The sequence below is a fragment of the Halichoerus grypus genome, chromosome 5, assembly GCF_964656455.1.
Source record: "Halichoerus grypus chromosome 5, mHalGry1.hap1.1, whole genome shotgun sequence".
NCBI lineage: Eukaryota > Metazoa > Chordata > Mammalia > Carnivora > Phocidae > Halichoerus > Halichoerus grypus.
The window spans coordinates 34,548,608-34,566,246 of record NC_135716.1 but is presented as its reverse complement, the minus strand read 5'-3'; the positions used below and the strand labels follow the sequence as shown (position 1 = coordinate 34,566,246).

Here is a 17,639-nt window from a genome sequence, read left to right as displayed (position 1 = left end):
ATGTAATAACCTTAATGGAATAAAGGACATCAAAAACGTTTAAAAAAAAAAAAAAAACTGAAAATATTCACTGATCATGAGATGTTAGGAAGCCAATTGCCAGAGATAACCACTACTCTAATTATAAAAGTTTTAGTTACTCAAAACATCCCTTAACAAGACTGATATTTTTTGTTTTTAAACTTAATATAAATGGCACACTATATGTATAGTGTAAGAAAATCCAAATACCTTTACCTCTAGTGATAAATCTCTTGACTGCTGGTTCCTCAGTTTTTCCATTTCTCTACGGAATTTTGATTCTTTTACCTCAAAACCACCCAATTCAGTTAGGATCTTTAAAAAAAAAAAAATCCATGACAGAATTATTCTCTGACATAAGTTCTTATCAGGCAGAACAGAATTAAAAGTGCTCAAAATACATACTGATCCAGGTTCTGCTCCAACATCTTCCATGAACACCCTGCCAAATAGTTCCAAAGAAAGGCGCCAACGTCCTAACAGCATATCGTGGGAAATAACCATTCCCATGAAGCTACACTGTGGCCTGCAAGAGATTTAAGGGGAGAGTGGGAAGTAATTTAGCCAACTATAAAAATTCCCTGATTTTTGGTCACTGACAGTAATTTTCTTGGTTCTGAACTACTTCAAACCACATCCTCTCTAACAGAATTTTTCTAGAACTACTCATTCCTCATAGAACTTCTCATTTTTATTCCATTATTCCTTCCATCCTTTATATAAGGATACATCTCCTGGCTGCCTACCTTCATCTTCATTTTTACCTCTTCTCCTTAAAGTCCATCATCCCTCTCCATTTGGGTGACTCCTAGATCCCTCTCCAGTTCAAATTTTCACAACAGACCAGAATTTTCCACTGTGTTAAATATATCCATGTCAGTGACACACAAGTCCAATTCAACATAGGAAAACTGAATACGGCTTCTTCACTTCAATGATGCTGCCTCTTGCTTTCTTTCAGTAGTACCATCTATTTCCCTATTGCACAAACCTGAAACGAATTTTAATGTCTCTTTCCCCTGTTCCTCCAGAGTGATTAAGTCCTTCATGAGTTTCTCTCTTTCCATAATTTCCTATCCATACCCAAAGGCAATATTCTACTTCAGACCCCTTTTTATCACTAGCCTGGACTAGTTAACAGCTTTCTAACTGGTCTCTCTACCTCCAATTCTTCTCTCCTTCAATGTTTGCTTCTACACATTCTAACCATCTCAGCTCAAGCCATATTGTCTCTGAAAAGCTTGGGGCCCCCCAGTCCACAATTCTTCCTTGCCTTTTATGGTTGTTGGACTATGTATATAAAATGTATATAGTTTCCTAAGCAAAAATAATTGTCTGACATTCTGTAAACCATTTGTACTCAACAAATCATTTGATGATTAGCCATACTGAGCCACAGTGTACCCTAGCAAATTTTTACTGGGAAAGCAAAGAACCTACCTCTTTCTTATAAGATAATAATCAACTGTGAACCTGGCAAAGGAGCCCAAGCAAGTGTGAGAGTCACAAGTCTAGAAAGCTCTTTCTAGTCATTCACATGTTTTCCTTTGCTGAGCTGCTGATAACACGTCTATAATTGGCAACCTGACATGGACATACTTTAACTCAGTACTGAACATTAAAAAACAGAGGCCTAGAATTTCCTCAATAAAGGAGAAAAATCAGAATGCCAATCAATGACCATATAGTCACCCCAAAATCCAGAAAACTCAAACATTTAATTCTATTATTTACATACAAATGAAATAAAATAATAAAATTCCTAAATAAAAATTCTTAGAATTATAATACCCATAAAGTAATGCAACAGAAAAACTATCTCCACTTAGCAAATACCTGAAAGATGTAAGAGGTGGCCCTTCACTTTCAGTCAGTCCTATTTCTGCTAGTAAACTGCTTTTCAACTGTGCAGCAAGATCATGAGCAGATGGCCCTGGTTTTGAACTTTCAGCTTCTTCTGGCACCACATTCTGTTCTTCCCCTTCCTTTTTTTGTCGATTTTGCATGTTCATTACATTTTTTAAATTGGCAGCATAAGACATTTTAGTTGGGAGAACCTATGAATTTTTACACATAAAAGTTATACATTAAAAAAAAAAAAACTGACTAGATTTCCTTTTCAACTTCCTAATATTCCACAGAAATCACATGGAAGTTTTGTAATTCCTTTCTAGCGCTTCAACTACAAAGATGCAGCCTGTTTCCCTTGCTGACTACCAATGAAACTGCACCAATGTGCATTTACCACAGCAGCCTCAGAGAACTTTTAAAGGATTCTTTATAATATCTGTGGCTACTATAATGTCCTGTGTTATTTTCAATATTTCAAAGATTGCATTCTCTTTTATCACTTAGATAATAAAGAAGATTCTGCTCTTAAACGTGTTTATTACATTTTCATTGGAGGAACAGTACGGACTATATAATTTTAGGCTCTCACATCAGACTTTTATCTAAAAACTAGATCTACTACTTAACTAGCTGTATAACAACAGACATTCCCACAAGAAATTTATGTAATCTCTGCAAGCCTCAACTTTTTACCCATAAAATCAGAACAAAAAATGCTTTCTACTCAACGTGGTTATAAAGATTGAGACTGTGCCTAGTAGGTAATATTAATAATGACTTGTTGGATAATTCTACCTTATTATTCACATTCTACAGTCAAAAAGAAAAGTTAAGCCAATACTATATATGCTCATATATATAAGATAGGTATATATGCATTACACATATATTTAATTTCCAGAAACATTACAACATTCAACTCTGTGAAATAGGCAAAACACATAATGAAACTGCCATTTCATAGATGAAGTCACCTGACATAAAACAAGTTTGTCTCAAAGCAGGTTAGTGACACTGATGGAATTATGAAATCATATGGAATTATGTCACAAGGCAGGAATTTCTGATACTTCCATTATTTGAGGCAATACAATATTCTGGATTAATGCATTTCTAAAACTCTAGATACTGGGACAAGTTCTCATTCACAAATACTATATTGTGAAGATTTTTACTATCTTACCTCAAGGCAGTTTCTATCCACTGTAACCTCCATTAGGCATTTCCCACTACTGGCAGATGAAGAATAAAGACCCTGACTTGGACGGCCAAAAAGATCCTCCTTTCTAGCGTTTGGCTGGAATTTTAACAGAAATATTCTAGTTATACTGAACACTTACAAAAAAAATGAAGTCACTTAAAAAGAAACCTTGTAAAACTAGTTTATCTAAGTCACCTGCAACAGATGTGGCTGATCAGCCAAGGGGATGGCTTCAGCCAGAGGCACTTCAAATGGATTTGGGGGTATACATCCAAGGAACGTCATGGAGTCTGAGCGTCGGAAAAATGGATGGTTTTGACCAGTTTCTGCAGGAAGAGAGTCATCATCCTTATCATTCAAAGTAGCACCTAAACATAAAGAGATAAAGTGTTTGTTTTTTAGAAAATATTAGTTACTGGGGAAGGGTAAAAGAATCTTAATCTGCTCAATCCAAAATTCCTGTAACCTCTTTATGAAATTTTAATGTCACCCAAAAACCAAAAACAAGTTTATTGTCCAAAATTTTGATACTGTTTTAGGTGATAATTCAAAATATTAGCAATTTAAAATGGTTACAATGGTAAATTCTATTATGTGTATTTTAACACAACAATAAAAGCTTGGGAAAAAAAGTATTAGCAGTAACAAATACTGTTCCATTTTTGTATTGGACAAACATTTCCCATATCTTTCTCTTTCTCTCTTTAGGGATTCAGACCTGAATACAGCTAGCTTCCTAAGCATATTCAGGACATGGCTCACTGATGACTCTATAAGGAGGAGATGGTCAGGAGCTGAGATCTGAGCATTTGCTTACTTTTAAGTTCTGCTTTCTCTACAAGACAAAAATGTCTGGACATCTCATTCATCTCAACAGTAAGCACAAGAACACCATCTCCCCTTAATGGAATAAAACTTTGGGCAGTGTACAGTAAGCTGTGAAAATAGTGACTAAGGCTGGGTTTTCAAACAACAGCAATTAGGTCAGTTGTCTTTCCCTGGGCTGAATAAAAGTACTAGCTGTTCATAAGAAATAGGCAAGAGGACGGGCTATTTGGCCCCACTTTAAAAAAATTTTTAAATTCCACTTGAAATAATAGCTAAAAACTACAAAGAGACTGCAGAAGATCCCAAAATTTTCTTGAGTTTGGAATATTTTCTTTTTATTGCATTAACTCTTAAGAGTTTTGATATTTGGGAGTTATAATTGGTATTTCTCATTTTCTTGACTAAACCAATTTTGCATCAGCATTAATAAAGGTTCTGCTAAGACTTTTAAAAATGTTGTACTTACACACTTAAAAATAAAGATAAACATAAAACTAAAACCAAAGGATACAAAGATAAAATGGAAAAAATACCGACTATTAAAAAATTTATAACATTTCTTTAATTCATCCTTATTTATGAAGCAAATAACTCAAGGATATATAAGGAAAAATGGACAGAAAATGCAAGAAATGGGACATAGAGAAGAAAAGAGAAATTCCCACCCAGACAGAAAATAATGAAGTTAAAAAGCTTGAAGGGGAAATACTGAGGCAGCCATTTCTTGAAGTAGATTAGCAGATTTTCTGTACACTAACTTTGATTGGTGTCATCATCATTTTCATGTTCTGAATCTTCATTATCAATACCCAGTTCCAAGAGTTCTCGTGTCCTTTAAAAAGACAAGTGAGTCATTTTACATGAAGTATGGAACAAAGGTGATGGGAACTGTAAGTGAAAAAGTCAAGTATCTAGGCAATTGCAAACATTGTGATCAAGTTTTAGACTCTGGGAATGGTAGAGTGACCAGGCCAAATGTACTACAATTACAAAACAGGCTCGAAAGAAGCAAAAGGATAATCACATTAAGAAATAGTGAGTACTTACACAAACTCTAATAGAAAACATGACAAACTACATCAAACATAAAACTTAATTGGATTCTCAGGTTTCCTGTTTTCAGTTAGTAGCTATGGAGACTCAAGCCCTCTTTCCCACATGAAATGTTCCTGTACTATTTCTCTTTTGCAACGCTCTTCTCCTCGCTCCAAAAATCGGACAATATACTAATAGAGACCATATTGAGCAATTAAATATTTCCTAAACCAACCTCATGGCAAGTATGGATACCTTTTGCGTTCCAGTTGAGGTGTATCCAATGTTGTCTGCTGATTCATTGCTTTAATCCAATATATAAGGGCTTGAAAAACATACGCCACATGCTTCAGTGAGCAAACGTCCAAAACTGGAAGAACATCAGAATGCTCATCATTATGAGACCGCATTAAAGACAGAGCGTAATTTAGGAAGTCCCCTCGGGCAGACATCATTCCTTGACGGGCGCTAAGCAATGTGGCACGTCTGCGGGAAGAAAACGAAATGAAAATGCTTTTTTAAAATAGCACTATCATAAACATGCAAAATTAGGAACTGAGAGTACCCATAAGTCAAGAGTCATTAACCCTGTGTGGTCCTGTCCTTTTTAAGACTTATTTATTTGAGGGGTGGGGGCTGGTGAGCAGAGGGAGAGAGAGAATCCAAGCAGACCCCCTGCTGAGCTCAGAGCCCAGTGCGGGACTCTCATGACCCAGAGATCACGACGTGAGCCAAAATTAAGAGCCACTTAGCTGACTGAGCCACTCAGGCACCCCGCTGTCCTGTGCTTTTTATTTGGGAAAGGATTTCCAGGGTCCTTTGGAATGGGAAAAGGAAATTCTTCCCTCAAGACAATGGTTCTCAAACTTCAGTGTCTTAGCAAAACCTCCTGGAGGCCTTGTTGAGACAGACTGTGGCCCCATCTCCCTAAGTTTTAGTAGGTCTGGGGTAGGGCCCCCAATTTTCTATTTCTAACAAGTTCCTAGGTGATGCTGACGCTGCTCTTCTGGGGAATTACACGCTGAGAACTACTGCCTAACATGACACCAAAACACAAGCAACAAGAAAACACACACAGCATCAGACTTTATCAAAATTAAAAACTTATGTCCTTCAAAGGACACCATCAAAAAAAAAAGAAAAGAAAAGAAAACACACACAGGATGGGACAAAATTTCTGCAAGTCTTGTATCTGATTAAGGAACTTATATTCAGAAAATATAAGTAACTCATACAACTCAATAACAAAAAGACAAGACAATTAAAAAATGGGCAAAGAATCTAAACAGACATTTCCCCAAAGAAGATACACAAATGACCAATAAGCCCATGACACAATGCTCATCATTTAGCCATTAGGGAAACGCAAATCGAAACCACAATGAGATACCAGTTCACATCCACTAGGATGGCTACAATAAAAAAGTTAATAACAAGAGTTAGCAAGGACGTAGAGAAATTAGAAGCCTCATCCACTGCTACTGGGAATGTAAACTAGTGCAGCCACTCTGGAAAAGTCTGGCAGCTCCTCAAAAGGTTAACAGAGAGAATTACCATATGATCTAGCAATTCCACAGTTAGGTATTTACCCACGTCTATACAAAAACCTGTACACAAATATTAACAGCTGCATTATTCACAAGAGCCAAAAAGGTTGAAAAACCCAACTTATGAATGGATAAAAAAAAAATGTGACACATCCATACGAAGAAATATTACTAGGAAGTAATGTATTGATTGATAATGCTAAACCTGGATGAACCTTAAAAAAATTATGCTAGGTGAAAGAAGCCAGGCACAGAATACCACATATTGTATGGTTCCATCTGTATGTAATGTCCAGAATAGGCACCTTTCTACAGAGAAAGGGTGTAGATCAGTGGGTGCTTAGGGTGGGAAGGTAGAGGAAAATGGAACGTGACTAACAGATATTCTCATGGAATGATAAAAATATTCCAAAATTAATTGTGATGATGGTTGCAGAGCTCTGAATATACTCAAAAGTATGGAACTGTACACTTATATGGGTGAATTGTACAGTATGTGAATTATATCTCAATAAGGCTATTCTATTAGAGTGAGAGCTACAGTGAGATACGGGGAGAACCCTGTAACCAATCTAGATCTATCATCAGAACGCTGTTCTTCAGGGAGTGACTAAGCCTAACAAAGACAATGTGTCTTTTTGTAGAGCAGGCTTCCCAGGACAAGAAAGCAGAGGCCTCCCAAGTCCAGATCTCTCTGCCAAACATTCAATTTTGTATTCTAGACATTTCCACCAAATCCTCTCCCAGTTCTCAGTATTTTCAAAAGCACGTATGTCCATTCTATACTGCTCTAGATTTTTCTCTTAATTTTCCTATTAGTTTACTCAGAATCAAAGTCTAGGTGTAAATTCTGCCTCCTCCTGCTCCATCCTTCAACAAAGCCCTCAATTCTGTTTATATGATTTCAGTGCTTCTCTCTCTCCACCTTCCTGGCCTTCACTTACCCTACTTAAATGACTATTACTTTTCAATGGTGGACTCCAACCATAATCTTGTTAAGGTTCCTAAGCAGTCTCCCAAGCCCCTTGTCTTCCTCCCCAAGTAGCAAGGTTGTCTCACCTGAGCCCAGACTAGAGCCAGATCCTAGGACTGTGACTCAGGTACGGGGCACTTCCACTGTGTGGCACTGCCTCACTGCTCTAGTGTACAATTCTGGGCTAATTCCTAGTCCTGAAAAAGGTCATTTTATAACTGAACAGAAAGAAAACAAATACAGGGGCGCCTGGGTGGCTCAGTCAGCTAAACGTCTGACTCGTGATTTTTGGCTCAGGTCAGGATCTCTGGGTCATGAGATCGAGCCCTGCGTCAGACTCCGTGCTCAGCAGGGAGTCTGCTTGAAGATTCTCTCCCTCTGCGCCCCACTCACTCTCTCACATGTGCTCACACTATCTAAAATAAGTAAAATCTTCAAAAAAAAACAACACATAAAGAAATATACTTTAAATATGATTCAACAGACTGGGAGATGTAGAAAACGAAATTTGATTTGAGGGAATCAAAGAGCAGCTTCGGTAACTGCACACACTCTCCTCTTCCCAAGTACAACGTGCATTCATGTTCAACCACGGTCAAAATAAGTCTTCCCATGAATACATGCCTTTCAAGGGGGAGGCGGGGAAGCCTGGGGGATAAGGACACAAGGATGGAGATCAACTACTTCAAAAATGAGAAGTATTTAGCATCAGATTCCTGCAATACGAATGAATTTTTAAAAAATAGCTTGGATTATAACGAACTTCTTTTGCTTCAACTATACAGTAACTTAGAAAGAAGTAACACAAGGTACTTCCGTCCTTCAAAACAGAGTGAGGTCTTATGTAGCAGCAATCAAAAAGCTCTAACGTTCTAGGACCTAAGGGTTCTGTCTGAACATACAAGCCTACGTGAAGAATTGCATACCGTCTGCCTTCCAGGGTTCGCAAACTAGCCTCTTCTCGTGCAGTCATCCTCTCTCTTCGAGCTGAATTCTGAGAAGCGTGAAGAGGATGATTTGGATGTCCCGGATCACCAGCAGATGCTAATGCAGAACCATAACGTAATTGAGCCTCAGTAGAATCCATAATACTGACCATCCAGTTCCAAGTGGGAATAAGCTTTTCTTCTACATAGTTCTATGAAGACCAAACTAAAATAGTTAAAACTATCCAAATAAAGTTAAATTTGATGTAGAAGTAGTATGTAAACATTTAAATATGTGTAACATTAATTCCCATATATTGGAATTCTCATAAATTTATTTGAATGAGTAACTTTTCAATGTTTCCCTACCTGTAAGTTTACTGCATCCTGGTAAGTCAGTTTCACAGCTGCTGGAATCTGCGAGTACACGAGGTGATTGTACTTAGGAATGAGGCCCATGAGGTCCGAGATCTGTCTGATAACAATGCTGTACGCCCGGGCCAAACTGCTCGCGGATGTTAAGTAGCTGCTGGCGTTGCTGGCCTCCAGAGCCGCGGCCGCGGCCGCAGCGCTCGTGCTGATGGTGCCGCTCCGGCGCAAATTCGAAGGATCGATGTAAATCAGCCCCGCTGAGCTTGCTATAAAGAAAAAAGGACACCCACAACAAGTCGTCAGATGCTAATTGTGTTTCTCTAGCACTGTATATATTTAAAGAAGCTAAAAGATCAATTGCACCGCCAAACGGGGCAACTGAACAAAAAACTTTTTCTTAAACCACACCACGTTAGGGAGGGCGATGATGAGGGGAGGGGGACAAGAATTACTATAATGTGCTCAACCAGAGGCAGTTTTGCTATTGCCCCCGCCCCAAAGAGGGGACATTTGACAATGTCTACAGACATTTTTGGTTGTCACGAGGGGGTGTGGGGGGGGGGGGGCGCTGCTACTGGCATCTGGTACATCGAGGTCAAGGATGCTGCTCAACATCCACTGTAGCACAATCACAAACAAAGGATTATTCAGCCCAAAGCAGCAATCGTACAGAGACCGAGAAACCTCGACAGAAGCCTATGTAAATATTTTTTGTATTTGAACCCAGCAAAACATTGAAGAACTATTATGAAACTACTTAACTGGTCTAGATGAACATACATGGTTTTAAAAACCTATTTAAGTCCTTTAAGAGTACAAAGCTTTTTGGGCGCCTGGGTGGCTCAGTTGGTTAAGCGACTGCCTTCGGCTCAGGTCATGATCCTGGAGTCCCTGGATCGAGTCCCGCATTGGGCTCCCTGCTCAGCAGGGAGCCTGCTTCTCCCTCTGACCCTCCCCCCTCTCATGTGCTCTCTCTCTCTCATTCTCTCTGTCTCAAATAAATAAATAAAATCTTTAAAAAAAAAAAAAAAGAGTACAAAGCTTTCAGACTCGCCTGCTGGCGTGGACGTGCTGGACGGGGCCGTGCTGGCTGCCCGCTGATGCTGGGTGTTGCGGACGGCCCACTGCATGGACCGGGGAGCTTGCGCGGCACCATTGGCGTGGGAGCTGTTTGTGGTTCTCTCCAGTGGCTCATCGAGCATAAAGGTCTCCTGTTCTATGTCGTCGCTCTGACTACTGCTGCTATCAGAATCACTTGAGTCATTTGATTGCGAATCATCTTCAGAAAAGAAGGCAGGAACACTGCTCGCACCTAAATTTTTTGTTTTTAAAACCGAAACCACTGTCAGTTTGTTGATATTTAAAACTACAGTGTACTCCCTCATTCAGGAAAATAAACATGTATTAAACAGAATGCCAGGCTATAGTCAATAGTCCACAAAACCCATCATTAAAATAGTTTAATTACAAAACAACTCTTCTAAATGAACCTTAAAATTTATCCATTATTTAAAAATCAGAAAAGAAAAAAAGTCATTAAAATATCTTCCTCACTAACATCCACAGGGAAAAAGGATTAAGTTACAAAAAAAGACTTAGGCACCCTTGTGCAAATCATAAGGAGTACAGTTTAACCAATTCGTGTTGAATATACACTTAGCCTTAGCATAAGCAAGAAAGCTGGATACGAGTAAGGTAACGTACCTGCTTCTGAGCCGGCAGTTGCTGCAGTGACAACACTTCTACGCCCACTAGCATTATCCTGGTTGCTATGGTTACTTTCACTGTCACTTTCTGTTTCAGCTGCTGCTAACAAGTCTAGCTCCATGTCACTCCCTAGAAAATATATTTAAATAAGAAGGGGGGAAAAAAGTACAAACTCATTGTGGAACAAAGGGTGCCATAAGCCAGAATATCATAAGGCAACGGGAGGGCAGAAAGGGCAGAAAGGAGGGATTACTACTACGATAAGCATAACTGCCTGCTTAGTAGGAGAAAAATGACTAGGCACATTATGGCACTCAGTAGACTATTATACTCCAATTCAAAATTCGTTCTGCACAGCCTGAGGTAAAAAGGGTTGGGCAGCGGAACCTCCACCAGGGGGCAGAGCTCTGGGCTAGGTCCACTGCCCTATTTTCATCTGTTTTACATACAAGGATTCTAAAAGGGGAAGAAAGCTAAAACGATTTATCTAGAATTTCACAGTATATACATATGGGCAGCTTATTGTATGTCAATTATACCTCAATAAAGCTGACCCCCAAAGTCTATCTGATGGCTACTAGGAAGAACAGTTACGATGACTATGTAGCAAAAAGGCCAAAATGATTATTGTTAGTGAAAAAAGGCACAAAAATTACACATATGATATCTAAGACATGCATGGGAATGGGGCAACACAGGGGAGGACTGAAAGTAAAAATACAAACTATTAGCGTCTAGGTGGGATTATGGGTCATTTTTTTTTTTCCTTTTCTCTAATTTGTAAATGTTTCCTAATGTGGTTATGATTATTTTACCTTCTAAAAAGGCTTTTAGGAAAAGAAAAAACCAAAAACCTTTATGTCAAAACCAAAAGGTAAAGGAGGAAGAAGATAAATTATTTTACATGTATAAATATATATAAGCATATACGTGTATATTTATGTGTGTGTATGTGTACAGCTGCTTCCTAAAATTTTGAAACAGATGCTACAGAATCCCTAGGCTGAAAACATGCTGAACATTATGTTCACTATACATCAAATGGGGCTTTTCTCTGTATTATATTAATATCCTTAAAGGTACCTGATTTATTCATACTGAATAATTTCTCAAATAACCTGCATACCGTCTTCATCATGCTCATCATGTTGTCCCTCTGCCTCAGCATTTTCTTCCCCATGTTCTTCCTGTTCATCATGATGATCCTCTTCTCCAGCCACACCCTCCACCACCTCAACCTAAATCCAGAATCTTATTTGTAGACAATCAAAGTACATAATAAACCCATATCTCTACCAGTATTCCTCCACAGCAATTAGTGACTACAATACAAAGATCCCTAACTACAGAGAATTTTAACAATAAGGAGTCTGAATCATTGGCTAGTGACAACTTGCTATCAAAAATTATATCAACATATCTTAAAGTTTGTAATTATTATCCATATACAGAACCTTAAAATGAGAAGTATAACAATTGTGTAGAGACTGTAAGTTTTTTAAACTTCCAGTTATAAAATTTACCTAATGAAGATGCAGTATCCTCTCTGCCTTCAAATACATTGCCCAGAACTACTAAAACTTTTTTTTTTAACATTGAGGATATCTTCTCTATTAACCCTAAGTAAAAACAAGCTTATGTTTCAATTTTGTATTATCCACTAAATCGAGGATTATTAAAGTATTTTTAACAGGCATAACCACAAATGAGAACATGTAACAGAAGTCTAAAACCTGGAAGCAAATATATGTAATGGTAGTAAGCTACTATTCCTAAAACTCCTTCCCTCCCATAAGAGCCTCTCGTCTACCACAATGAAGACGATTAAAACCACCTCCTCCACGTCCGCTGAAACAATGTCATCCTGTTCTTCATCTCTGCCCCGAACAGGCTGCGACTGGCTGATGCGCCTCTGCTGGGGGTTCCGGATGATGTAGGAAGACTGGGACTGACTGGAGCTGCGGAGAAACAGGAGCTTCCGAGGGCGCTGCTGGCACGCCTCTGCCACACAGCACGCTTTTTACGTTTCTCAGTGTCACTCAGTGTGACCCACTTGCTAGGATGCTATTTTAAATCTGACCTAAAACTTTTTAGAAACCAACAATAATTAATCTATAGTATGTCAGAAAATACAAAGCCCAAAGAAATTAATTTTACCATAGAGATTTAACTTAGAAATCTCGGAACTGTTTTTACTTTTCAGTAAGTCATTAGTGAAAAAATTTGTTAATGCCCATCCTTTTATGAGTCCTTCCCATTGAAATGCTCTACAGGAAATATTTTTCCTTCTCCACTGCTTTCAATGCCAACAGTCCTCAACTTCCAAAGGTTCCAACTGCGGCATTCCTCCATTAACAAAGCATGGTAATAAGTGTGCTTATTACAAGTGATCTACTCTTTTAAGAGACCTGACATGACCTACTTTGTATCAGCTTATTAACCACTGACTTTTGTGTAGAGGAAAAACGTCAGTTCCAAAGTATTAATTTCAAAACAGAATCCTAACAAAAAAGGTGGATGGCCAAATAGTTCCACTTCCCTAAAAATCTGCCTTGCAAACAGCCAAGAAAGGACAGATGCCTCCATTATAAAAGGAAGGGAGAATGAGAGAATGCAGCTTAAAATCCAGGTCAGAGATCAAAAGAGGGTTGTTAAAACAACCCTGTGACCTACTATTATCCTTTATTTACAGATTAAGAAACACAGTCTAAGAGAGGTTAAAGTTAAAGGACCTTTAAAGGTGTTTACACGGATAGTGTTCTTTCCTCACCTCAGCTGCTCTTAGAAATGAGAATCAAACCAGTTACACATGAAGAGTCAACTGAGAGACTCTGCCTTCAAACACACAAGCAGTCTCAATATGGTGTTTAATACTAGAAATTTCAGTAACTGGTTCTTCACAGAGATAGTAAATTACAAAGCATCTGAGAATGCTAAAAGAAAATCTGAAAAGATGAAAAGGCTATTTCCAACCCAAGATTTCAACATTTCCAATATTAAAAAAGTCAACATTTGAGAAGCCACAAGTAATTGGTATTTCTTAAAAAAAAAAAAAAAAAATGCTGGAACATCCATAAGATCTATCATCCCCTCAAAGGAGTTATGCACTAAGTATGTATGATACTAATTCCCAAAATACATTACCAACTCCCCATTCAGAAATGGAGCTTCCGTTTTCTCCATACCACGATTCAACTTTTTTCCCACTAGACTTCATGGCACAACTACAGTCCTGAAACCCAGTCTAACAGGAGCTGTTAAAATACTTCTAAGTTTTGGGAACTTCTAGTTCCAGCAATTTGCCAAACTGCAGAGAAATCCCTCTTGGAGTAGATCACCTAAATATGCTAGATAAAATAGTAAAAAACAAAGCACAACTATCCTGGTGATAAAGGGAAACAATCCTATGTCACTAAGCTTAAGAGCAGTGGTGCCACCATTTACACCAAAGGCATCTGTTCATGTCTCTTAGTCTAGAAGGGTTTCAAGGAGCCATAGATTTCCCAGGAGACAGTCTAGGATGTAAGCAAAATAGGAAGTTATATCATAGAAATTCCCTCTTCTGTCCCCCTCACATACATAAAGCCAAACATAAAAATCAGGAAAGGGCAACCGATTTCAAGAGACCTGCCTATAACCAGCCATGGCTGGATGGGGACAGGAAAAACGTCTCTTCAGAGAACTTCTAATTACAAACCTGCACTCATGAGAGTTTCAGACTACAATTTGTGCTGTGAGGTACGGTGGGCTTCAGTGATGATTCATCCAATGCCTCAACACTATCAATAAGCACCAAACGGGTGCCTAAGTGGCTCAGTCAGTTAAGTGTCTACCTTCAGCTCAGGTCACGATCCCAGGGTCCTAGGACGGAGCCCTGAGGTGGGCTCCCTGCTCAGTGGGTAGTCTGCTTCTCCCTCCACCACTCCCCCTGCTCGTGCTCTCTCTCTTTCTCTCTCTCAAATAAATAAAAACTTAAAAAAAGCAGTGTCTCCCCCCTACTCTGCCATCTAATATTCAGGAGTATAGGAAGAAGGAAAAAATCTGTCTAGAATTATCTAATGATGATACTGGTTATGAGAGTTATTGGGTAGATTAAGACAGGTAATACATTTACAATGCTTAAAGTTCCTAGTTCATAATAAAATTTCAGCTAACAGTTTTTGTATGAGGCATGGAGATAGAGAAACAAGTTTATTAATAAGGACATTAAGAGTTTTAAAGAGGTGAAGGGCAGCAACAGAAAAAGCAAAAATACTAAACTCAAAACTTCATGCTCAGTGGAGTGATATATGCCATCTACCCCATCCAACATAAGGGAAATCACAGAGACTAGTCAAGTGTGTACTTTTTATTTAAGACATGCTTGGAACACTGATCAAAATACACCCTTACAAGAAGGAGTGATTGTACTGTATTATAATGAAAGATTTCTACATTATATCAACAGTTGTAGAAAACATTACACTATTATCTCTCCTGATTATCAAATGAGATCTCCTTCTGGGAAGACTTTCGACTCAACAATCAATCAAGGCGAATGGAGTGAAGAGGAGAGCTGAAGAGTGCACAATACTTAAATAAAGAGCCTAAGAAGCAGTTGGCAAGGGGACACAAAGTCTTGATACTTAGTAAGAACAGGCTCATCGGCACTGTTTAAAGATGAGATCACTCCAAAGTCTGTTCAGCAGATAAAAAAAACATTTATGTTCTGGAACAAAACCAAGGAGAGGGTACAAAGAATTCACAAAGTAATACCACGTAAGTAACTAGAGGGCTCCTCACAGGGTATCAGGATCAGGAGCATCCTATGGAGCCCAAGTAGATTTTGCTAACAGAATCACTGGATAATGAAGTATATTTAGTGAGTCTGAAAATACACAGTTTGATGTGTAACCATTTTCAGCAAATCCTGGAAGTATATCAGTGACAAGGCTACTGCAGGAAGGCTTTGGCAGACAAACCTGGATTTAGATTCCAGGGTATCCTAGGAGACCTAACAAAAAAGGGAAAGCTGGGACACATACTGGCACATGGAATAAAGGGAGAACACAGTGAGAGCGCGGATACTCAACGCAGTAACCCAGATGAAACCCAGAAATGAAGTCTTGGGAACTGTGTCAAATACTAACGCAGGACTTCCTTACTAACACAGTGATGTTTTCCAGGAAAAGAAGAAGAGGGTCTTTAAATCCCAAAGATCTTTATTAAACATCATTATACATACACACAGTGACAAAATCAGACTGGAGAAAACCAAAGAAGTATGGCCCCTAAACCAGCACCACTGGAACAACCTGAGAGTTTATAAGGAATCAGAACCTCAAGGCCCACCCAGACCTTCAAAATCAGCCTCTGCATTTTAATAAGACCACCAAGTGATTTGCACGCATATTTAATTTTGAGAAGCACTGTGCTAAACGACACCAGAACATTTTAGTTTCTAAGCATTCTGACTCAACAAGCTTACAGTCTAGTTACAAATGGAGAAGATGAATGAGATTTAAGAATAATCTTATACCTAGAACCATTTAGTTACTGAGTTGTTTTAGGCCTATCTTAGATATATGGTTGTTGTAGAGAATTATTTTTAAATTCCAGCATTCTGGTTATTCATACTGTACAATAACAAGCTGCCCCCTAGCCCGAGCCTTTGGACACAGAGAAAGTTATAGGTCTTTTCATTCCTTAAGCTGGCCTTACAGCAGGCTTTATTTAAAGTAAGAAAAGACAGGAAGTAATGATGCCTACAGAAGTCTGAACTTTCTTACCAGATTACTTTACTGGCATAATAAAAACAGCGTTTTTCCAAACCAAAAATAAAACCCACAACTATGTATCTATAACCTTAGATGTGTAGACACAATGTATAACTTTTAAAGTGCTCTCACATGTTCCAAACACAATAAGATCTCTACCACTTATTGCATAAATGATCATGGACACCACCTGAGTGCTTATGCAAAGGTTTAGTAAGCCAAACATGGTATTTCCAGAGGAAGAATTCATCAGAGTCTGTTACCAGGTGGAAATTTACCTGCTAGACTGATCAGATGAAGGTCGTGGTGGCAGTGGTTCCACGGAGAACAGTTCCTCACTGCCCTGCATGGCATCGATGCTGGTACTAGCCAAAGTAAAAGGGGCAGTAGGGCGGGCGATCCCCATTCTGACAGGGACAATCAGCGACTCTGCTACATTGCATAATTCTTCTACAGCGTAAGGTAGTAGTGCTTGGAATACACGCTTGCATTTTCCAATTGGCTGTGGGATAAAGTTGCTAGAGCAAAAAGAAAATCCAGAAATCTTTTATGTATTTTTTCATATACACAATGTTATCATTATCACAAAAAAAAGTGTGTAAAAGGATACAAAAGCCCAAATCAAGAAGGAGGTCTTACTTTTTCTTTTTGGATGAAGCCATTTCCACACTAAGAATGACAAAAACTCTTGCCACTGAACGCAAAAACCTCATTGTTACAGCAATAGCTTCTTCTCTACGTCCAGGTGTGTATTTGTTTTGGAGTTCTTTCACCAGTGTCCCTAGTAGAGTATCTAAAAGCTTTAAAAAAATTGTAATCACTCGATTAATGTTGAGACAGCTCTTAAGATGTTTAGATAAATATTTATAAAGTAAAAAGTTCTAACACTCGTTCAATATTAACATTTCATATGAATCTCAAAATAAATTTAACCAAAACATTTCTAATGTCAGTGATTAATTTATGCCACATGCTTACCATGTCTCTGACCTACATTGGGTCTCAAATGTCTGATTTCCCTTTTTAGTCTTATAGTCCTGTGTATATCAATATTTAGAAGAAAAATAAAATCTAAGACAATATATTTTACTCACTATAGGGTACATATTGAAAAAGCAAAGTAGATTCAAATATTTATATTAATAAATTCAAAATCCCATCCCTCTCGTATTGTTACTTCCTCATCTCATTTCTATGCATGGTCTATCATATACATATTAATTACAGAGAACATCCAATTTCACGTTATTTGGGGTTTGTTTTTTTTTTAGTGTTACTTAAAATAACTTTTATTTCTAAATTGCTACATTACATTTCAACAGTGGCTGGGCTATAATTTGATTCAATAATCCACTATTAGTGGATCCATCAAGTATCTCATCTTTTATTATTCTGTGACATGATTTTTTCTTTCTCATATCA

At 38.2% G+C, this 17,639-nt stretch overlaps 1 protein-coding gene and 1 long non-coding RNA gene across 7 annotated transcripts in view; one reads left to right on the top strand and one right to left on the bottom strand.

The window, feature by feature from the left end:
• Positions 1-4,461, top strand: part of LOC144381829 (uncharacterized) — a 67,757-nt gene extending 63,296 nt beyond the window's left edge. The window contains exon 2 of the long non-coding RNA XR_013447756.1: positions 3,782-4,461. This is a non-coding gene — a long non-coding RNA (uncharacterized LOC144381829). The remainder of the gene's footprint in view (positions 1-3,781) is intronic.
• UBR5 (ubiquitin protein ligase E3 component n-recognin 5) overlaps positions 1-17,639 on the bottom strand; it is a 136,874-nt gene that overhangs the window by 18,689 nt on the left and 100,546 nt on the right. For 4 of the 6 annotated variants that reach the window (XR_013447754.1, XR_013447755.1, XM_078072160.1 and 1 more), the window contains exons 33-47: positions 16,857-17,017; positions 16,496-16,735; positions 12,296-12,419; positions 11,588-11,699; positions 10,459-10,590; positions 9,809-10,066; positions 8,752-9,020; positions 8,383-8,594; positions 5,192-5,422; positions 4,660-4,733; positions 3,269-3,441; positions 3,056-3,169; positions 1,858-2,078; positions 427-547; positions 232-336 (exon numbers count right to left, since the gene is read on the bottom strand). Coding sequence is in view for 4 of the 6 variants with exons in the window: in XM_078072160.1 (XP_077928286.1) it covers positions 232-336; positions 427-547; positions 1,858-2,078; positions 3,056-3,169; positions 3,269-3,441; positions 4,660-4,733; positions 5,192-5,422; positions 8,383-8,594; positions 8,752-9,020; positions 9,809-10,066; positions 10,459-10,590; positions 11,588-11,699; positions 12,296-12,419; positions 16,496-16,735; positions 16,857-17,017 (2,547 nt within the window). In the remaining 2 variants the exon portion in view is untranslated. The remainder of the gene's footprint in view (positions 1-231; positions 337-426; positions 548-1,857; positions 2,079-3,055; positions 3,170-3,268; positions 3,442-4,659; positions 4,734-5,191; positions 5,423-8,382; positions 8,595-8,751; positions 9,021-9,808; positions 10,067-10,458; positions 10,591-11,587; positions 11,700-12,295; positions 12,420-16,495; positions 16,736-16,856; positions 17,018-17,639) is intronic. The other 2 variants (XM_078072161.1, XM_078072163.1) reach the window with 1 other exon arrangement.